The sequence below is a fragment of the Zonotrichia leucophrys genome, chromosome 4 (genome assembly GCF_028769735.1).
Source record: "Zonotrichia leucophrys gambelii isolate GWCS_2022_RI chromosome 4, RI_Zleu_2.0, whole genome shotgun sequence".
In the NCBI taxonomy this organism is placed as follows: domain Eukaryota; kingdom Metazoa; phylum Chordata; class Aves; order Passeriformes; family Passerellidae; genus Zonotrichia; species Zonotrichia leucophrys.
Window position 1 is genome coordinate 42558537 of NC_088173.1, and position 20399 is coordinate 42578935.

At 44.6% G+C, this 20399-nt stretch overlaps 1 protein-coding gene across 4 annotated transcripts; it reads left to right on the forward strand.

The window, feature by feature from the left end:
• Positions 1 to 1250: 1250 nt before the first annotated feature.
• SETD7 (SET domain containing 7, histone lysine methyltransferase) lies at positions 1251 to 19954 on the forward strand. Of its 4 annotated transcripts, XR_010439919.1 has the most exons (10): positions 1251 to 1365; positions 5353 to 5482; positions 9638 to 9839; positions 10372 to 10561; positions 12132 to 12213; positions 12875 to 12992; positions 13286 to 13443; positions 13933 to 14019; positions 16902 to 16988; positions 19227 to 19954. XR_010439919.1 is itself a non-coding variant. In XM_064711349.1 (9 exons), exons 1-9 carry the CDS (start codon positions 1326 to 1328, stop codon positions 19249 to 19251), a joined length of 1032 nt encoding a protein of 343 aa, XP_064567419.1. In that variant the 5' UTR covers positions 1251 to 1325; the 3' UTR covers positions 19252 to 19954. The 4 variants fall into 4 exon arrangements, 3 of the variants coding, with proteins under 3 accessions (XP_064567419.1, XP_064567418.1, XP_064567417.1); XM_064711349.1 differs by lacking the exon at positions 16902 to 16988; XM_064711348.1 differs by lacking the exon at positions 19227 to 19954 and having other exon boundaries at positions 16902 to 17074.
• Positions 19955 to 20399: the final 445 nt, after the last annotated feature.

The window sequence follows — 20399 nt, forward strand, 5'->3', positions numbered from 1 at the left end:
ACTGAGACATGGTGGTGAAGAGCTCCAAAATTGCACCCTCTCCTTGGGGCTGTCGCCCTTCCTGCAGCCCTGAGATCCAGGAGTGTGATTCTGTGTGTTTTGTGAATTAAATCCTTCAGCACCATGAGGGAGAACTGCTGCTTGTCCAACAGGATTTCCTTCCACAATGGGGTATCCCACCTAGCTGTTCTAGGAAAGCCAGTAGATGTAACTCTTTTGGACTTCAGCAAAGCTTTTGGTACAGCCTGTCACATACTTCTGGACAAAATGTCCAGCACACAGCTGGATAACCGTGTTATGGGATGGGCGAGCAGCTGGCTTACGGGGCAGGAACAAGGAATTACAGGGAATGGGGTCACACAGGAATGGTGTCCAGTCACTAGTGGGGTTCTGCTGGCTCCGTCCTTGGCCCTGTGCTCGTCAACATCTTTGTTAATGACCTGGATGCAGGACTCAAAGGAATGCTAAGTAAGTTTGCTGATGATAGTAAACTGGGAGGTCAGAGATGCCCTCCAGAGGCCTCAACAAATCAGAGAGATGAGCAATCATCAGTTGTAGACAGTTCAGCAGGTGATTCTGCCCCTGGGATGGGCCAACCCTGGGTGTAGGGAGAGACTGGGCAATGAGAGGCTGGAGAGCAGCGCTGTGCAAAGGGCCCTGGGCTCCTGGCCCATGGAAAGCTGAAGGTGAGTCAGCAGTGCCCTGGCAGGCAGGAGGGCACTGTGTCCTGGGGGGCATCGGGCACAGCATGGCCAGCTGGGCAAGGGATGGATTGTCCTGCTCTGCTCTGCTCTGCACTGGGGGGGCCTCACCCTGAGGGCTGGGGGCACTTTGGGGTGCCCCAATATAAAACAGACATGGAGCCATTAGAGAGGGTCCAAAGGAGGCCACGGGGATGGTGAAGGGCCTGGAGGGGAAGTTGTGTGAGGAGGGGCTGAGGTCACTTGGTCTGTTCAGCCCGGAGAGGAGGAGACTGAGGGGAGACCTCAGTGCGGTTAGAACTTCATCAGGAGGGGAAGCAGCAGAGCAGGCACTGATCTCTTCTCTCAAGTGAGCAGTGGCAGGACTTGAGGAAACAGCCTGAAGCTCTGTCAGGGGAGGTTTAGGCTGGATGTCAGGAATAGGTTTTTCACCCAGAGAGAGGTCGCCATTATCCCGAGGGCCAGGACAGGCAGCTCCAGCCATCCCCCTCAGTCCCGGGCGGCCCTCGGGCCCGCCCTCAGGGCGGCGCTCGGGCCCTCCCCGGGACGGTGCCGGAGGCGGGGCGTGGGGTGCGCGCCCGCCCCCGGTACCGCGGCTGCGCCTTGCCCGCGCCCGCCGCCGCCATGGACAGCGACGAGGAGACGCTGGAGGAGATCGTGGAAGGTGCGTGTGGCGCGGCTCGGGCAGCGGGCCCGCCGCCGCCGGGCGCTGCTGCAGGAGCTGCGGGGGCGTGGGGCGGGGGCGGCGGAGGAGGCCGCCGGAGCTGGGCGGCCGGGGTCGGGCGCAGCGCGTGACATCAGTGGGCTTATGCAACGGACGGGCCGGGGCCCCGCACGTGGCCGAGCTCGGCCGGGGACAGCCGGGGCCGCGCTGGCGCCGGTACCGGGCGGGCGCTCCGGGCGCCTCCCGCCGCCGAGCGCTCCGCCACAGCCGGAGGCTCCGCGCCCCGGCCGCGGGGATGGCGGCTGCTCCGCTCCCATTGTCACGGATCAGTCACGGCCGTGGTTTGTGCCGCTGCTGTGCCCCCGTGCGGGCGGTGCCCGGTCCTGCCCCCGGCGGCTGAGGGACACGGCGATGCCCATCCTCGGGGAGAGCCCAGGGATGCAGTCACGTACGTGCAAATGGAGAAGGGAAATGAAAGAGCGGCTCCGAGAAGACACTGTTGCCATATCCATGGACAGCCGGGCTGGAGCAGTCCGTATGGGAGCGGGGTTGGCCGCCTTATAGCTAATATACACCCTCTGTGTGCAGTTCACTCTCACGTGTGGATAACTAACCCTTGAAGAGCTCTAAACACAGAGGCACCTGTCCCTGGAAGTGAATTACTGGTGGAAACCTTAGCAGGCGGGGATGCAGCTCCCCAGCACGCTTCATCAGGCTTCTGGGAGCAGGGAAACAAAGCATGGCATCTCCCTCTGAGGGAAAGCACCAAAGGCTCCCCAAAGGTCCCTCGCAGAGAGGGCACCGTGGAGAACAGTCACACCTTGCCCAACCATCTCCTTCCTGTGCTGTGCCCTGTGCCCTTACAGATGTGGTTTGCCACTGCCTTTCCTCCCAGCTCCTCAGATCTGTGCCTTGCAGTTGTCTGGGGCAAGGACTCATAGTGTTTTCATCCTTAGATCCCAGATAAAGTGATCTGCTGTATCCTGGATCTGTTTGGCATCTCTGTGAGCTAAGGAAACACATTTTTAAAGCATCTTTTTTTCAGCAGTGTATATGAATTTTTGTGTTTCTCTGAGTGAGACAGAAGCAGGATGCTCTTTGGGGATGGACAGGATTTTGCACTTACCCAAAGGAAGTTAGAAATACAGCAATCAGCACTTCCACTTTGGTTGGGGGCAGTTTGGTTTATGGTTGTGATCCCCCAAACGTCCATCTGGCATCTCTGTGGCCAGAATCTTTTAGTGATGATACACATTATATGTCATCTGTTAAGTAATAGGGATACTGACAGTAAAGGGCTTTATCTTTGGTTTGTATACATCAGTGGTTTCAGAAAGTGACTTCATTGTGAACTAGCCCCTATCAGGGTAACTCCTTTTCTTGGGAAGTTCATTGTCTGAGTTTAAGAGGAAGTCTTGGGAGACCCTTAATGAAGCAACAAAAGTGAGATTTTACAATCATTTAAAAATATGTTTAGACGTTTTGGGTTTATTTTTTGCAAATGGAGGAGAGTGGTGAGGAAGGAAAGTAGAACGCACTGCTCCCCATGAAATAATGAGGATTTTTTCCATTTGACTTAATTTGAAACAGAGGTGAAGGCCTCAGCCATGCAAAAAAAAAAAAGTTGTATTTATGTTATGAAACTTGAAATTGCGTTTTCCCCATGTTGTTGACTAAGAGAGACCGTGTTTCTTGTTTTGTTGCAGTGGTGGGGGCATGGTTTTATTTTTTTTTAATAGGGGAAGCTTCTAGCACATTAGAATAATTGGATTCTTTGTATTGTGGCTGAGATTAAGACCCTGTATAGAGGGCACTGGATCAAAGCTGACCATTTTAAATCCCCGAGGTAGTCTGTATCCTGCTGTGCAAAAGGCCTGACGTGTGTTCTCTGTACAGACATGGCAGCTTTTGTGTTGGGCTTTGCATTCCAGCAAAATCCTGACAAGGCTGAATAGTCACAGAGAGCAAAGTTGCAAGAGTTTGTTTTTGTTGTTGCCTTGGGTGTTTTTTTAAATGATATGATGTGCCAGAATTATCAGTGTACATTTTTAATCCAAGTGTTTTATAAAAGTTTTGCCCCTGTAGTGATGGGGAAATTGGAATTGTATTGTTTAGGGTTCGTTAACTTACACCACTGTACCCTTCTATATTGATAAAACTTATTTTAAAAGGCTTTTAATTAAAACTATACATGTTGACATAGTTTTTGGTCTAAAAGAGGTGTCCGTATCAGAAATGTTACTGACCTTTTAGTTAAATTGGTCATTAATTTATTGGTTATTAAATGTTTCACCATTAATAATAATTGATTAAATTTAGCTAAAATTTGTCCTTTCTACAAAAAGGGGTGTCCTGACAGAATGGGAGGGGAAAAAAGCCTGTTTTCTCTTTGGAAAGAGCAGTTTCTGTTTAAAGAGTTCCTCTTCAAAGTAATTAAAAGCCTTTAGTGATAAAGCTTTTTCCCTTCCACCTTTTGCGCCCTCTTTTTACTCTGTTATTTCTCTCACTGTGAACTGATAATCAGTGCCTGATTGGATTTACTGGCTTCTCAAGCTTTTAACTGTTTTCAGTGTGCTTTGGTGTAGGGACCTGAAGTGAGAGCACAGTCATGTGCAGGTGCGAGAGGAGCTTGGTGGAGCATGCAGGGGAAGGGTGAGGGAGGGAACCCTGGCTCCTGGATGAGTGCAGATTCCCCCCTGCTATTTCTCCTGTGCGCTTTTCTGGGTGCATTTCCATGCTCAGTAAAGTGTGCCCGTCCTGTTCCCTGTCTGGGCACCAGAGCCCAGGTCTGGCAGTACTGAGGTGCCTGGTTTTGTCTGCATTAGCCCGGGCTGTAAATCAGTCCCCTCACACTGATGTTCGTTTCTGCCTTTCCGTATTGGTGATGGACCTTTCCAGCTTAGGGCAGAGTTGGTCAGGGAAGAGCTTGCCCCAAAGCCCGCAGAAGTGGACACAGGCACTGTCTCTCATCTCTAACAGGCTGTGTATGCATCTCCAGGGGACTGGGGCAGTCAGTTTGGTTAGAAGCATAGCAGAAAAGAAGTATAGGCTCGCTGTTATTTATTTTACAGTTTCCATGCAAAATTTATACCTGATAAAATGTCACTGTGGGAGCTGCAGCACCCGCTCAGTGTGTCCCTGTGCTGAGGGCAGCCCTGCTGAGCTCTGCAGCCAGAGCCCACACAGCCAAACCAGGCAGTAACCATCCTTTGAAACACTTCTCTGTTGTTTTCCTTTGGCTTTGAAGAGGCAATTAGAGATGCCTTATTATGCTTTAACTTAGTAGAGTTGGCCATTTTTATTCAATAAAACACAAACCATGCAGGTGAGCATCCAAGTGTGTTGTCTCTGCTCTCCCTCTGTGCAACAGTGATAATAGGGAAAACTGATATGGCTGGGGGTAGGAACAGGATATAAAGTGAACACATAGGAAGGGCACTGGAGAGCAGCATTTAAAATATTTAATACCACGTTGACTGACATATGGCAAGGGTGGAGCATTATGGATATTACATACTTTTATTTCTTTAAATTCCTGTGAATACAGCTGTATAGTGGCACACCCACATTATCATAAGGCACGTGTTTATCAAAAGAAAAAAATCAAACATTTTTTTATCCTTTTCTCACCAACACATGTTTTAGATAAAGAATTCTAATACTTTTGAAGATGTATATTCATACAAGTTAGAATACTATAAACCTTGTTTCTTTCAGAAACCAGTTTTGCTTATTCTCTTCTCTATCCTGTCTCTCATCCCTTTTCTTTTATCCTTATATGTTATTTTTATTTAAAGCTATGTGATACACAAGTACAAACGTCAGTTGTACAGAATGTCTGATCACTGCTCCTAACAGCAATGATCTGGATTACTGTTTTGTACTAGGGAGCTACTGCATTTCTAGTAGCTACATAATGAGAGCAGATATAAAATCTTGCATAATAATTCGTGTGTTCTGTTGCTCTTTGTTTGGGTTTGATTTCAGGGCATCTAGATGACGATGGGCTGCCGCATGGATTCTGTACAGTAACCTACTCATCAACAGACAGATTTGAAGGAAATTTTGTGCATGGAGAAAAGAATGGCCGTGGCAAATTCTTCTTTTTTGATGGAAGGTACACTCTGATTTTTCCTCTGTATTCTTCCTTCTGCTTGTAGTGATGCAAAACTAATATACATTGATTTTATACTGCTGAGTTCCTGGATAAGAGTTCTCGTTAAAAATTGTAGCTGGAAAGTTTGCTGCTGCTGCAGCCATTCCTGTGGTGGCTTTGTGTGTGATGAGGTGCCTGTAGTTGTTCCTTGGAGGGAGAATGCAGTGGTGTGAGCTCTTTTAGCACTGACTAGTTATGAGCTGATTAGAAATCATAAGGAATGGGAGATGGTCAGAACTACTGAAACCATGCTGACAATGACTTGGACATCAAAGGTTGTTACTTCAGGTGGACTTGTTTGCCTTATAGAAAGTGCAGCTGGACCAGGAGCTCCCTGTGCCAGCCCTCACGCACAGATACAGGACCTTGACAGTGAGGTTTGCCTTCTGCTTTGTCAAATTGTTTATCACTTAAAGGACTGAGTTCAATACAGGTTTGTTAGCAACTCTAGTTAATCCTCTGCAAGTTGCTTGTGGCATGATTTTCTGAAAGAAAGCCCCCTATCATTTCCCTTCTCTTCACTGGGAATTGTGACTGTGAAATTGGGCTAGTCCATGCCCGTGCATTGTTTTGTTCTCTGATCCTCATTATGACCACCTTGTAAGCCTTCCCCCCACCACCACTGCGGCCCTCCTGTGTGCAGTTGCTCAGAACTTCCTCTGAGGGAGCAGCAAATGTATAAAATGACACAATTCTTCGTGGTTTTGCAGCTGTTGGTGAGGCTCTGAATAGCGCCTGTTAAACTGACAGTCGTGCTGGATCTGCTCTCTTCCTGCTCAGCAAAATCCTGAGCAGGAGCAGAGGTATTGTGCTGTCTCAGTGAGTCAGCTCCTTGTCTGTACTTGCCTTTGCACTTGCTTCATACTGGGCATTGTGGGGTTTTTTCATGAGAAACATAATATATTTATTCAGTGATGTAGAAAGGGATCAAGCCTCCAAGCTTGGATGAAGAAAATTCCTCACTGTTGTTGGTTGTGGCCTTATTAAATCTTCTCTGAGTAACTGAAAATCAGCACTGCCCAGCAGCTGAGTTCTCTAAAACAGTTTTGGTGTAAGTTGTTCTGCAGCATCTCTATGGACACATGTACATCATGTTTCTGTGCTGGAGGATGATCTCAGCAGAGTGGCTGCTGATTGCACAGTCAGAGGAACTGACCCACTGTTGTGTTTGTAGGGTTGCTCCTCCATGTAATCCAGGGTACAGGCAGCATTTCCTGGGAAGAGTCAGTTGTGCTGTTTGAGTGTTGCCCACTCTTTTTTCCTTCTTTTTTTTTTTTTGGTCTTTCAGTTTTCCTTAGAAAACTAGAATAGCTGACCACTGATGTCTTCAGAAACTAGCAGAATGAAAATATGCAAAAATAGTCTGCAATGTGGTTTTGGAAAATGGGATGTTTTCATTAACTTTTCTGTATTTTAAGTTAGCTAAAGCACCCTTAACCGAGCTAATTATTGAAGATGTCATTTATCTGTCTATGTCCAGCTTGCAAGACTAAGTTGCTTTCTGAAATGGCTGGTTCAGGAATCATGACGTCGTAAGAATGACCTGGCATAAAACAGGACTTGCTGTTTCCATTAAGTGTGCCATGGGCAGGGCTGAGTGCTCATGAGGATGAGCAATAAATATCAGGAATGTCTCTGAACAGCTCTCCCTTTGCAGGATGCTGTGCAGTAAGCTGGCTGCTCAGCACTCGTGGTGTGTTTCCCTGGCAGGCTGCTCAGTAAAGGCTGACAGCTGTCCTGCTGTTCCTCTGCTGCTGGGGAGCAGCTGGGTCCTGTCAAGCACAGGACTGGCTGCACTGTCAGCATCCTCATTTCTGAGTTTTGGGCAATAGCACTGGCTGCCTGGCTGCCTTGTTTGGTAAAGGAAACTTCCCTTTACTGAAATTACTGCCCCCTTCCTGTTGTTTCTTTAAGGGAATGGAAATCTGTTATGAAATATCAGTTGTTTTTTTCCTTCCCCTTCAAGAAAATGCAACAAATCACAGCATATTCTTTAAGAGAGAGAAGTTTGCCCTCTGGCATACTCCCTGTTTTGGATTGTGGACTTGAATTTTCCTTGGTGCCAGTGGTTCTGGAGTGTATTTTGCAGAACTCTTTGCACTGCAAAGGCAGGCATGAGAGCTGTGCTTGGCACAGAGCTGCAGCTGCCCTTCCTCCCTAATTGGAAACTCCTGTAAACTGACATCTCCCAGAACTCAGTAGAAAACTATTCTTATTAGGGAAAAAGTTTTCCCTATTCCCATATAGAGGGAGCGAGAGATAAATGGATCAGTCTCTATAGATATTAACTTAATCCCTGGAAGGAAATTGGAGTAAGTATTTCCTCCCCCAGTCCATATAATTGGTTTAATTGTTAGATAAGAAGTATCTTCCATCCCTTCAGGGCATAGTGGATAATGGGAAGATGGTACATTTGATCAATCTTGACTGTGGTAGAATTTATGTTGTCAGAAGTATGATCATCTGAGAAGGAAACCAGAGAAATACAGGCTAGTTCAGGGTTTGTATTAAAAAGGTTTTGCTTATGGAAGACACAGAAGCTATTTATTCATCTTTGTGCTGGTCAGGTCTTAGTTGCAATTATTGTATCTGGCTGCAGGCATCATAATTTGGGAACTTATAATGAAGTGAGGAGCAGGGTGGAAATAGCTCAGAAACTCTGAACATCATAAAGGTTTCTGAACCTGACTGTTTAGGTGATCTTGGTGGACATAGACTTCTTTCTTAAGGTATCATCCTTTGGATTTCCTTAGATGAGATGGATCTTTTGGTCACTGCTTGGAGCTTAATACAAAGAGAGAAAACATAAAAGTTTGGGTTACACTAAAATAAAATATATTCTTTCCAGGGATGAAGCGCTGTTGCAATTTAGCAATGTTTTAACTTCAACTAGTGCAATTAAAGGTAACAAGACAGAATTTTTGACTGCAAAAACTGAGGGTGGCTGCTTCTTTTAAAGAGTAATCCTACATGTGCACGCTGTGTCTGTTGTCACTACAATGGAATTAAAATCTAGTGATCTGTGATAAATTAGAGGGGAAAGTGGCATCATTTATAGTTAAGTAAGGGCACTGATGTCTGGTGGTTCTCTCATTGTTCCCCGTGCTGTAGTGCCATAGCTGTCTGTGCAGCTCTGTAGCAACATGGATCAAGAAATCCATTTGACTGAAAAGTAATTTTCCTGCCCCTTGTTGTTTTGCATCTGGTGTGCACTGAGGCTTTTACTGTAATATATTTTCCCATGGAAACCTCATCCAGTTTGCCAAAGTTACATAAAAACAGAACACAGGGCTTTAGAAGCAAGAAAGTGAATTCTGAAGAAACATTTCTTCCACAACTCTTGCAAATCTGTGTGGTAAAACATGTACAGTCATGTGCTCACAGACACTAGGTCAGCTTATACCTGAGACGTCTGCCTCTGAAAAAGAATTCTGCAGTGAAAATATGTGTATGCTGGCAGCTGGATGTTAGCTGAGTGTGCTGAAGTAAAAGCTAAACAGGTTGTGTTCCCTTATTTTAATCCTAACATGAGAAAGAAATATCTGAATAGATCCTCTTTTATGGTGGTAGTAAAGGGTTTGCAAGACAAAACCAAAATGCAGTGTTTCTTTGTTTAAATCCAAGTGCAGCACTAGTTCTGTTTGACAGGCTGTGTTTGATTTTAAGATAAATGCATGAAAAAGGGCTGGTTTTATCAGGGCCTGTACGTATTGCTGGGGTGCTGATGCTGAACTGTGGCAGGTTGCAGTTCATTCCCTGTGTCCAGCAGCTCAGTTTCTTCTCTCCAGAGACACGTCAGTAAAGGTCCACACACAGCAGGTAGAGAATCCTAATGTGAGAGTGGCCTGCTTGAGCAAGAGCTCCTTCTTTGACCAGGAGTGTCCATTTGCTGACTATTCAGCCTACAGAAAATGCCAGGCATGTGATGGAGAAGAGTGATTCAGTGTCTGTGCAGCACACCCTGATGAAAGGGTGCTGTAAGTTGTTTGCTGCCTTTGGAGCTCCATAGAAACAAGTGTCTGGTTTTCACCTCGGTGTTCCAGCGCTTTGGGGCTTTGGGTTCGCCCCTGAGAGGCGAACAGTTTTCCAGTGCTGTTCTCTTTCTCCCTTCACCAGCACCCTGGAGGGATACTATGTTGATGATGCCCTGCAAGGGCAGGGAATCTACACCTACGAGGATGGCGTGGTCCTTCATGGCACCTACGTGGACGGAGAGCTGAACGGCCCGGCGCAGGAGTACGACAGCGACGGGCGGCTCATCTTCAAAGGGCAGTACAAGGACAACATCCGGCACGGCGTCTGCTGGATTTATTACCTGGTAAGCCGGACCGCCCTTTGCATTTTCTGAATGCTGCCTAGAAAATAGAATTCCCAGCAGCATTAGTGAATATAAAAGCAGACCTTTATTGAAAAGCTGTCAGGTACTCAATATGGCAAAAACTGTACATGGTACAGTAAATTCATTATTTTCTAAGGTTTGTTGATTAGTGTAACTATCATGTATTGTCCAATTAAAAGGTTAGTTGATTAGGTAATAAGTGCTTGGGTTCTGCCCCACTGGAAGCAGTCCCCAGGCTTCTTTTGCCCCGCTTTTGTTATGTCGGGTCCAGAATCTTGTTGGAAAACAGAACATCCTCGTAAGTGGGACTCTTCTTGGAGTAAGACTAAAGAACATTTCAGGAATGTGTTTATAAGGCTAGCATATTGTTCCTAAATGTAGGGGAACAGGATAGGAAAAGTAATAGAAGCTACAAATGCATGAAAAATATAAAAAACTAAAAATCTTAGGCATCAAGGATAGTAAAGTATAATTAAATGCTTTGCCTTTTCTTTCTTGCCTGTGCTCTCAGGATGGAGGCAGCCTTGTGGGAGAAGTGAATGAAGATGGGGAGATGACTGGAGAGAAAATAGCCTATGTGTATCCTGATGGAAAGACTGCATATTCTGGAAGGTTCATAGATGGAGAAATGATAGAAGCAAAACTGGCAACTCTGACAGCTGTTGAGGATGGCAAACCTCAATTTGAAGTAGTTCCAGGCAGTAAGTTCAGCTAACACAAACTTGTACTCCTGCTGCCAGCCCTTTGCTGCAGACAGCTTGGTTCCTGTGGTGTTCCTCACTGGACACTGGCTGTGCTGACACAGGCTGTTAGTGAGGGGCCCTTTCTCCAAGTCACAGAGGAGGATGGTGTTTGTCCTGGGAAATGCCCCCTGTGTGGTCCTGCCCAAGTGCATTTCATGGCCCTTCTCTCACTGCTGTGCTCATGGGCACAGTCCTGCTTGTCACACATCCCAGTGCCCTCTGTACCAGGTGGAAAACCTGTTCCATTCACCCTGGTGATGGTGCTGCAGCATTTCTTGCAATGAAATAACTGCAGGAGGAGAGTGAGGCCCTGGTTTGGCTGTAGCTGTCAGCTGGGTTTGTGCAAGTCAGTGTTTGCACTGTGAATGTTCTGGCACCTGCGCTGCTGGGCTGAGACTGGAATTAGTGAACCAGATTCAGTCGTTGTGTAATGGTGTGATTCACCAGCACCCTTCTGTGTGTCTGGTCCTGCTGGCAGAAAGTGGCGGTGAAGTGCACAGGGTAGGGTGGGGCCTTCTCCACCTGCTTGAACCTGTGGTTGTGGGGTGGGTTTGTGGTTCTGAGGTGTTTGTGATGTTTGGAGGAGTGTGGGTTAAGCTGCAGTAACAAGTGGGGACTGCTAATGCATTTACTGCTCTTCTAGCAAAAAGTGTCTCATTTGACACGAAATAGGCACATCGAGCTCAGTGAAAAGGTATTGACAGGCAAATGCATGGGAGTTTATTTTCTCTCAGTTATGATAGCAAGTCAGAATTTAACTTAAAACTTACTTTGTAGGAGGATATGATTGTGCTTCATAGAGAGGATGAAGTTACGCTCAGGAGGAAGCTGCCTTCAGCCAGAACAGATCCTGGGCACCAGGGGCAAAGGCCTTATATCAGACATTGTACTGTTCTGTTCTGTGGGGTTTTTCCCCCATCTTATTTTCACATTCTTCTTAATCTATGTCCAAGATAGTCCTCTAGCATTGAGGACAGGGATATAAGAGTATAATTACAGCTGTACCACTAAGTTCTTTATTAATGACAAAAAATAGAGGACTGTAGCAAGCGTGCTTTCTGATTACTAAATGTTATCTTCTGGCTGAAGTCTCTTCAGGATCTGGGCTAAAAAATATTTCATATTTGAAGTAATCAAGTTTTTGTGGGTTTTTTGGGGATTTTTAAATGAGCTGTTCAATATATCCTTTTAAGCTTTGTTTTACTTTCAAATTATGTTTAGAGACACTAGGAGGGTCAGTTTTGGAGGAGTATCCAGTCCTCCTCTGCAAGTTGGTAATGTGAAGAACATATTTATCATCTTTTTGTATTACTCTAGAATGTTGAGGGGAAAAACATAATCAAGAAGCAGTATCTCATTTAAGGCTTTTTGCAGGTGCAGTTCTGTTCAATACCTTTTTTTGGAAGTTTAGCATTTTTTGCAGCCTTTAAAATTTAGTTTTTCAATGTCTTAATTAAGTCAAGGATTGTATACTCTCAGTACTGCCAATTAGTTGATTTCCTTCATTGATGTCTGATTTTTTTTTTAGGCCCAGTGTACAGTTTTGACAAATCCACTTCATCCTGCATTTCTACAAATGCCCTTCTTCCTGATCCTTATGAATCAGAGAGGTAAATGCTTTTTCTTCTCCCCATATTTCTTTACTGTTACCTATTTAGAGTCTAATTTTGCAAGCCTTTTCTCATCTAAAACTTAAAGGATGTGTAAAGGTTTGTAAAATGGAAGCCCTGTGTGTACCTCAACTGTATGTGCTTTCTGATACTCTGAAATATCTAAACAAGGGATTAGTAAAATTCTTGCTTTGATTTGCATTGAGTACTTGAAGATGTGGTGCATCACCTTGAGAACTCCTGCTTCCCAGTGCATGTACATACCAGCAACCCCAGCTTGGTGGGGACTTCTGGGGTTCTGGAATGTTATTGAAGGCGTTCCTGAATTGAAGCCATCATTGTGGAGTAATAGTGGATTGGCACTTAAAAAAAATATATAAGTTTTCCAAGTCAGCCAAAACTTTCCATGAAATCTCAGTTTTGACAAAATAGAGAGAACATATGGAAGAAAGAACATAGGGAAGAGAGGAAAGAAAGGAGTTCCATAAAGAGGTTTATTATGATGTTGATCATGATAATAATAATAATTTTGTTTTGTTGTTGTTGTTATTATTAGCTTTATTGTTATACTGAAGTATTAGGCTTTATCCTAGTAGTGTTGTGCTTCTTGAAAATTAAAACTGCAGCCAGTCACAGATTCCATGCCCTGTTCCTCTTGTAGGGTGTATGTGGATGTCTCCCTCATTTCCAGTGCTGGAGAAGGATTGTTTTCAAAAGTAGCAGCAGAAGCCAGTACAGTGATGTCCTTCTATAACGGAGTGCGAATTACACACCAGGAGGTAAAGAAAAGAAAAAAGTCAGTCTGAATTTTCATTGCTCCTCCTGAAATTTTCTTTTCATAGTAGGATCTAACACCTACTGCCTTCCCACCCTAGATTTAACATGGTGGAGTTTATTTGAAAGAAAGTGCATGCTCACCTATGTATAGATTTTAAAAGTGTGTGTTGTTCTTTCCAATGACGTACACCCATGAAAAGCTTTATTTGCATATATTTTGAATGTTGGCTTTCAAACCGCTGACAAAGTTGATCCCTCCTACACACAGACATTGGATTTTTGCCTTGCAAACTAGGTAGACAGCAGAGACTGGGCCCTCAATGGAAATACAATATCCCTGGATGATGAGACAGTCATAGACGTGCCAGAGCCCTACAACCACGCTGCCAAGTACTGTGCCTCCCTGGGGCACAAGGCCAACCATTCCTTCACTCCCAACTGCACCTATGAACCGTAAGTACAGCCCTGAGTTTGAGGGTGGGAGCTGCACCTGGCTGGCTGGGCTCATAGGGGTCCCTGGGCAGCTGGGGGAGCAGCAGGGCTGGGCTGGGAGTAACAGTTGAGGCACTGGAGGAGTTCCTGCTCACCTGAGTTGGAAATGGGCTACCTTATGGTCCTTGATGTCTGTTGGGACTTGCCATGGAGGATCTTGAAGTTTGCAACTTGTTCGTTTTGTCACAAACTTTGAGTTGCTTCTGGATTGTAAAATGCATCATCGCAGCTCTCTAAATCCTAGCTTGGCTAGAACCACGCTGTATTTGCTGAACTGCCAACGCTTTGATAAATCAATATTTTTGCTCATATTTTTAAATATTTATGAGGTTGACTCAAGTCTGCTAATTCAACATCAGATTATGCTCTGAAGTGAGTGAATTCTGGAGCTGTTCAAGGGGCTGGCAGAGTACGGGAATTGACAGCCTAGCAAAGATGTTTTTTCCCTAGGTTTGTTCATCCTCGTTTTGGGCCCATCAAGTGTATCCGTACCATCAGGGCTGTGGAGAAGGATGAGGAGCTGACAGTGGCTTATGGGTATGATCACAACCCTGTGGGGCAGAATGGGCCTGAAGCACCAGAGTGGTACCAGCTGGAACTGAAAGCTTTCCAGGCTGCCCAGCAAAAGTGACATGGGAGCACCTTCTCCGTTCAGCAAACTGAAACAGAAACTTGGATCTATGCACTACCTTTATACTGAAAACTGGACAACCAGGGATTGTTCATGCTGTTGCATCATAACCTTGCATTCTGTGTTAAGAGATAAGTTCCTTGGATACTAACTAGGTTTAACTGTGTTACTCATAGCAGATTTAAAAATTAGCTAGCATTGCACCAGTCTTATCTGAAAAAATTATTTAATATTCTATACAAGATGTGGTATTCTTTGGTAGCTTCTGCTTTTGCACCATATGCAAAGATGCCAAAAGACTAGGAAGAAACTAAAATGGGTGTATTGTTCACTTTTAGTCAGCAGACTTATAGTGTTGCTCTCTACCTGCCTAGGCATTATTGTGCAACTGCATTTTGCATATATGCCACTTGTGATGATAACAGTAATATTTTGATATTCTCTAATAGTAGCATAATTTTGCCTTTTTAAATCTTTGATCTGAATCTTGCAATAGAGCAGTTTATTTATTAGCATATAGGAGGCTGGGTTTTAACTCCCCTTTCCTCTTGTCTGAACATTGTTCTTTCTACAAATCCTCTTTTGCAGGAGCAAATCCTTTCTAACTAGTGGAAAGGCTTGTGTGTGTATGTGAGAGTGCTGTGTGTTGGTCTCTGTGGCTCTCTAAATAGTATAGCAACATGTCTAAACCTAATATTTATCTAGCCTGTACGGCTGGCTTATTTTATTTAATTTATTATTATGACATGCAAACGAAGCTGTTCTTTGCATGAAGATTTTGTGAAAAGGAGAAAACAGACTTGCTGTTGAAAGACTTCCAGAAGTACATGTTCTGGACAGCAAGCACATGACTTGCATCCGTGTTCATGAGTTGGTTTGTGTATTTTCACCTGTTCAAGTGGCCAGTTCTCAAGGCAAAAGATGCTTGGATCTCCATGGATTCTCTGAAAGGAGGTGCATGTGTCTGGGGGCAGGCTGTAGTCCTTGGTGAAGGAGAGCTGTATCTTTTCACTTGATGTTCACTTGATGGAACAACATAGCCTTATAGCCATCTTTTAGTAGTTCTGGTTTATGACACAGTGAATTAACATGATATGAGGTATCAAAAGAAGATTATTTTTTTTAAGAAAAGATATTAAAAGATTGTTTTTGAAAGACACACAATGAATGTAAAAACATCACTCAATGCTCATTTATAAACAGCAGTCAATCCATAGCTTTGTTGCAGCCAGCAGTGGGGGCTTGTGAATATTCATCTGCAGGGCTATGTTCTGGGGTTTTTCAGGGCTAGGGAAGTTGTCTCTTTTTTCAGATACTGTACTCGTCTTGCCTAATGCTATATAAGAGAGAAATCATGCATTGTCTTGATCTGGATACTGGAGTCTTTCTGGGACTCTGATGTTCTCTTTTGGGTTTAGCAGCTTAGGACAAACTCAAATGCATTTGCAACACTTTCTTTAAATGTTTGTAGTTTTAAAAAGTTTGTATATATGTAACATAAATTATTTGAGAATCAGACCTACCTTTCTATTGCAACACATTTTGGTTCTTACTTGAGCTGTTGGAGGCATCTGGCTGTCTGGGGAGCTGGGCAGGGAGAGTTGTTGGGTACCTGCAGGTTAGAAGGATGAGGCTGCTGTCAAGTGCAGTCTGAGAATCCGTGCTTTGGTACCTGAGGAAAGTTGGGAATTACTCATAACAGCCTGGGCTCTGCTCAGTCCCCGTGGCTTCTCTCAACCATTTTCCATCCCCTCATCATTTCGGTTTGCACAGAAGTCGCTCTGTGCATGTGCTGAGGCGGGCACAGGCAGGCTCAGGGTATTGTGGCACTCTTTCAGCAGGGATCTGCACATGGGCTGTGACACCTCCCGTCTCCTCGTGCTGGACACTCAGGTCACAGCTCCACGTCCCGCCCACGGCAGAGGTGACAGGTCAGGGACTCACCTGAGTGTGCAGAGGCACAGCCAACCTCACAGGTGATGGAGAGTTGGCAGAGGTCAGTCAGCTGCTCAGCTTCACTAAGTGATCCTCAAAGAGAAATACGCATCACTTCATCTGTCCCTTCCTGCCCATGGATCATCACTTTAGGTCATCAGCCTCTGGTAGGGAGCTCTTAGGTGTATCTTGGGAGTTATTGCACCAGGGCCGTGAAGTTTGCAAAGCTGAGGCTTGAGTTTAGGTGCAGGAAAGAGCAGAGGGAAGATGTGACTGAACCCTGCTGGGACAGGATGGTAACTTCCACAATCTCTATAACCTGCTTTGGACTGCTGGCCTCTCTGTGCTCACTGGGGAATTGTGTCTAAAATGTTCTGATCTCTAGAGTTCCTTTGCCTTCCTTTCTGATCAGTCTCTGATTCCTCTGCTAATCTCCTGTGTGGAGTTGCTTATGTTTTAATAGATTTGTCAGTCTTCATATTGCCTGATTTTGAGATAAATAGAATATAGGTGCTCTTTGTGCATCAGGCTTGAAGATTGTATCCTAAAATAGGGAATTCTAGGGAAAAAAAGGCACTGAGGTGTCCTGTGTCTTCTCAAAAAAATTGGTGAGAGTCAAGCAGATTCTTTTGTACATGTGTGTAGCCTGGTAGGTAGCACGCCACAGCTGTGGCTGTTGTCTCTGTTATCTCTGCTGTCCTTCTCAGCTCTGTAAAATCTGTTGGTCCTTCTATAACTCCCTTCTTCAGGGATGAACCTTCTGTAAAAGTTGTGATTGCAGAGCTGCTTTGGCTTGATTCAGGACCAAGCCTTTTAACTCTTCTTTGTTTTCTCTCTCTTCTTGGTCTGTTAGCGTGGAGATGGCTTTTGCCACTGGGTGGTGAAAGAGCTCAGTGTGTCCTTCCAAGGGGCGAGCTGGCATCCCCTGGTTCAAACACAGGTTAGTTACAGAACTCCAAATAATGCCTTAACTTGGTCAGTGTGTTGCAGCTCATTCTCTGGGGCTCACTAGAGAGCAAGACCAGCTTCACCAAGCTCCTCATTGGTAGTGTGGTGACATCCATAGACAAAGACCCACACCCAGCCGTGGTTTTTGTTTGGGGCAGAGGAAGTATCACCTGCACAGCAATCTTCTTGGGTCTGTAGGATGCAGCTGACTACTGGTGAATATGCAATAAGTAAAGAAGCTCCACTTTTTAGAGTCTGGCCAAAGACCTTTCCTGTTGGTACTGAACTGGGAGGAGAGCTGGTGGCTGTCAGCTGAGCCTGAGTGAGCATCTGGCTCTCGAGATACCCACTGGGAATAAAGAACAGCATAGGAAAACCTGGAATTGATGCATTTTTGAGGTACAGATCAGTTCCCAAAATCTGCCTTTGGTCTGCAGTGCTGAACATGGCTTCTCTGTGATGGGAGGGTTACTTGAGCTCCTTTATGAGAAGCCTGTGTCACGCTGTATTGGAGGCTGCTGATTGTCTATTAAAAACTAAAATCTGAAGTGGATCTTCCTGTAATGGCAGCACAGGGTTTTGTCACCAAGAATACAGAGGCTTTGTTTTCTGGAAGTGGCTGCTGTTGGAGATTAGAGCCAGAAAAGTTGCAGCTCAGAGCTGCCTGCTCCTGGGGTCACCGCTGGTAAAGAAGGAAGAAAAAGGGCTTAGGCCGTGGAGGGGATGTCTGAAGTTGAGTCTTGTGCTATAATTTTACTTTTGGGGATCCTGATTTTCTTTTAACAAACCTGAAAAGGCTTTTTATTCCCTTTTTTAAAAAGTAGTAATTATAAAAAACTTACCCTCTGTAAATACCTGTAAATTTTGACTGCTGAAAAAGTCAAAGGAGATACATGGAAATGACTTTCCAGCTGTGAGAGTTTTTTGACTTTTTCTACAGTTGCCATGATACCTCCTAGTATCTCCTAGGATGGCCCATGCTTTTAGTCAGGTGAAGCTCCTGGGGAGGTTTTGGGAGCTTTGGGAGGCCATGAGGTGAGGCTGCATGTTTTGGGAGTGACTAGGCAGGCTTCTCCTTGGCACACAGATGGCAGTGAGTTTTTTTCCCAGGGGTCTTGTAGCATGTTGCTAGGAGCTGGAAGCAACATGCTATACGAAGCAAGAGCTCTGTCAGGGATTTCTCAGCCTCTGTCAGGCACTGGAGGAACAGAGTAGCCAACATATCCCATCTGCTAAGAGAAACTCCTAAATTACAGAAATTGACACTGTTTTGTTTCCTTCCCAGCTGTCTGCCCTTGTCCTCCAGTCAAACCAGCGCTCACCACTTGGGTTGTGCCAGGGGTGCAGCGGGGTTTGCTTCTGTCCCAGAGACCTCTTTGATCTGTGTCCTTTCACTCAGTTTGATGGTCTTTAGGAAAATGCTGCTGCTGTGATGAGGTAACATTACACAGAGCCAAGTATCTGCTGCTTTGTTCTCCTGTGGCCCAGCAGAATTGCTGGAGCTGTGGGTGCCTGAGGGTGCCTGAGGGCTTCACCTCCAAGCACTTAAAAAAACCAAATTGCTTTGGACACGGTGGTACTGAAGTATTTTCTTTTATGCTGGGGTGCTGCCTGTTCCTCACTTCCGCTGCACTGCTGTGTGCCAAGGGCATCCAAGCAAGGAAAGCAGGTGGGAGCAGCTTCATCTGCAAGTGCAAATGAGTTTCACCTGCAGTGAACTTGTTCCTTATGTTTCATGTAATGGAATCATGAGAACTGTATTGTTGGACAAAGTATTTCTAAGCAGTCTTATAAGGGATTTTTTTTTTTAAGGAAAAAAAAAGAGGTGCAAGATTAGGTGCATGTTTACTTGTCCCGGATCAAAGGCTTTGAACACTAAGGTCACTGTCTTGAGTGGACCCTCCTCTGTCTTCGGGCAGTAGACCTTCCCGCCCTTTCTTCTCTTTACCATTTTGCTGTAATTCTTTTTTTCCCCTAGGAGAAATATCTGTACAAAAATTATAAGCAATTAAAAGTTCAAGCCATAAAATCATGAGTGTGGGAAGACCCGCTTCACAGGTTTTAACATTTGTATGTAAAATGATGTTTGTATGAAATATTTTCATGGTAGAAAGACTATTTAAAAAAAAGTTCCACTAAGATCTAAACCAGATTTAAAGAGATGTCTTTTTGTAAGATGCAAGTGTAATTGAATACCAGTAAGTAGATAATTTTTTTTTTTTTTTTTTAGGGGAGATGCAACAAATGATCCTTAAAATTACAAATGGTCGTTTCTGCTCTTTGGGGAGGTATTTATGCAGCATTACATGCAGCCGCCATAAATAATTGCAGTAGTAAGGCTAGTCACGTTTCCAGGACGTACCTCTCAGCTTGTCTCTTCATGATACCCTACAAACAACCCATCCCTCCTTCCTGTAGATTCCCTTCTAGAAAACTTTTCCTACTGCAGCTGTAACAAGTTTAACTTTGAGCTAAGAACCAGACTAAAATTGTGTATTACTTAACAGTTTCTGCTGGGCCTTCTGCTATTTTAATACTCTCTAGCCCATAATTACTGGGTGTTTCTGTTCTGAAGAACTAAGTGCTAAAGAATAATCTTTGGGGTAAGCTTGTACATGTGTTAACAGTTAACCCTGGAGTATTCAACTTGTGTACAGTACTTGACAGGTGTTTTATGACATTTGTACTCGAACTATGAGCCTTACTGAACATCTGTAGGTTTATTCATGACTTTTAAAAATGGATAACTACAAGAAAGATGTTTACATGAATGATGTTTGCCCTTCCTTTCATGTTATGAATGGGGTTTTTATAGTGTGTTTGGGCGTATGTGCAAGGAAGCAAGAGAGGTGTTTCTGGGGAAAAACAGACTTGACAAACATTTGTAATAAGTGAATTTTAAAGATTGCTTTAATTGCGCTATGAAGGCAATGCAAAAATAAACTATTCAACAGAAAACTACTGTCTCTCCTTGTTATTTGTATGTCACCGTTTTGGGCATCCTCTGACCTCTCCCTCTTCCTTGTGTCCTGTGTGACCACAGTTTTTGCTGATGCACAGGAGCAGGATTTCACACAGTTACACACATCTAGGCCACATTATGTAAGTAATGAATGAACACCTGACACCGCTTGTTGTTTTTTCTGTCACCTCTGCTGCTTTTCTTACTCCTCTTTGCCAGGGGAGCCTTTGCCTGTCATCCTAAAGAACCAATTATACAAGTCATTAACAGTATGTGTGGAGTTTCATGGAATCTTACAAGCGCAACGTGGCTTAGACTGTGAGAGATCTTAGATGTGACCATGGTCACAGGGGTCTCAGGTTGAGGGAAGAGATGAGGATCTGACTCCATTATTCAGGATGCTTGATTTATTATTTTATTATATATATTACATTAAAACTA

Excerpts from the sequence above, each read along its gene's own strand:
- SETD7 (XM_064711347.1), top strand. The coding sequence starts at position 1,326 with ATGGACAGCGACGAGGAGACGCTGGAGGAGATCGTGGAAG. Across the intron at positions 5,483-9,637 it reads TTCTTCTTTTTTGATGGAAG|CACCCTGGAGGGATACTATG; the intron begins GTACACTCTGAT and ends TCCCTTCACCAG. Across the intron at positions 13,444-13,932 it reads CCCAACTGCACCTATGAACC|GTTTGTTCATCCTCGTTTTG; the intron begins GTAAGTACAGCC and ends TTTTTTCCCTAG.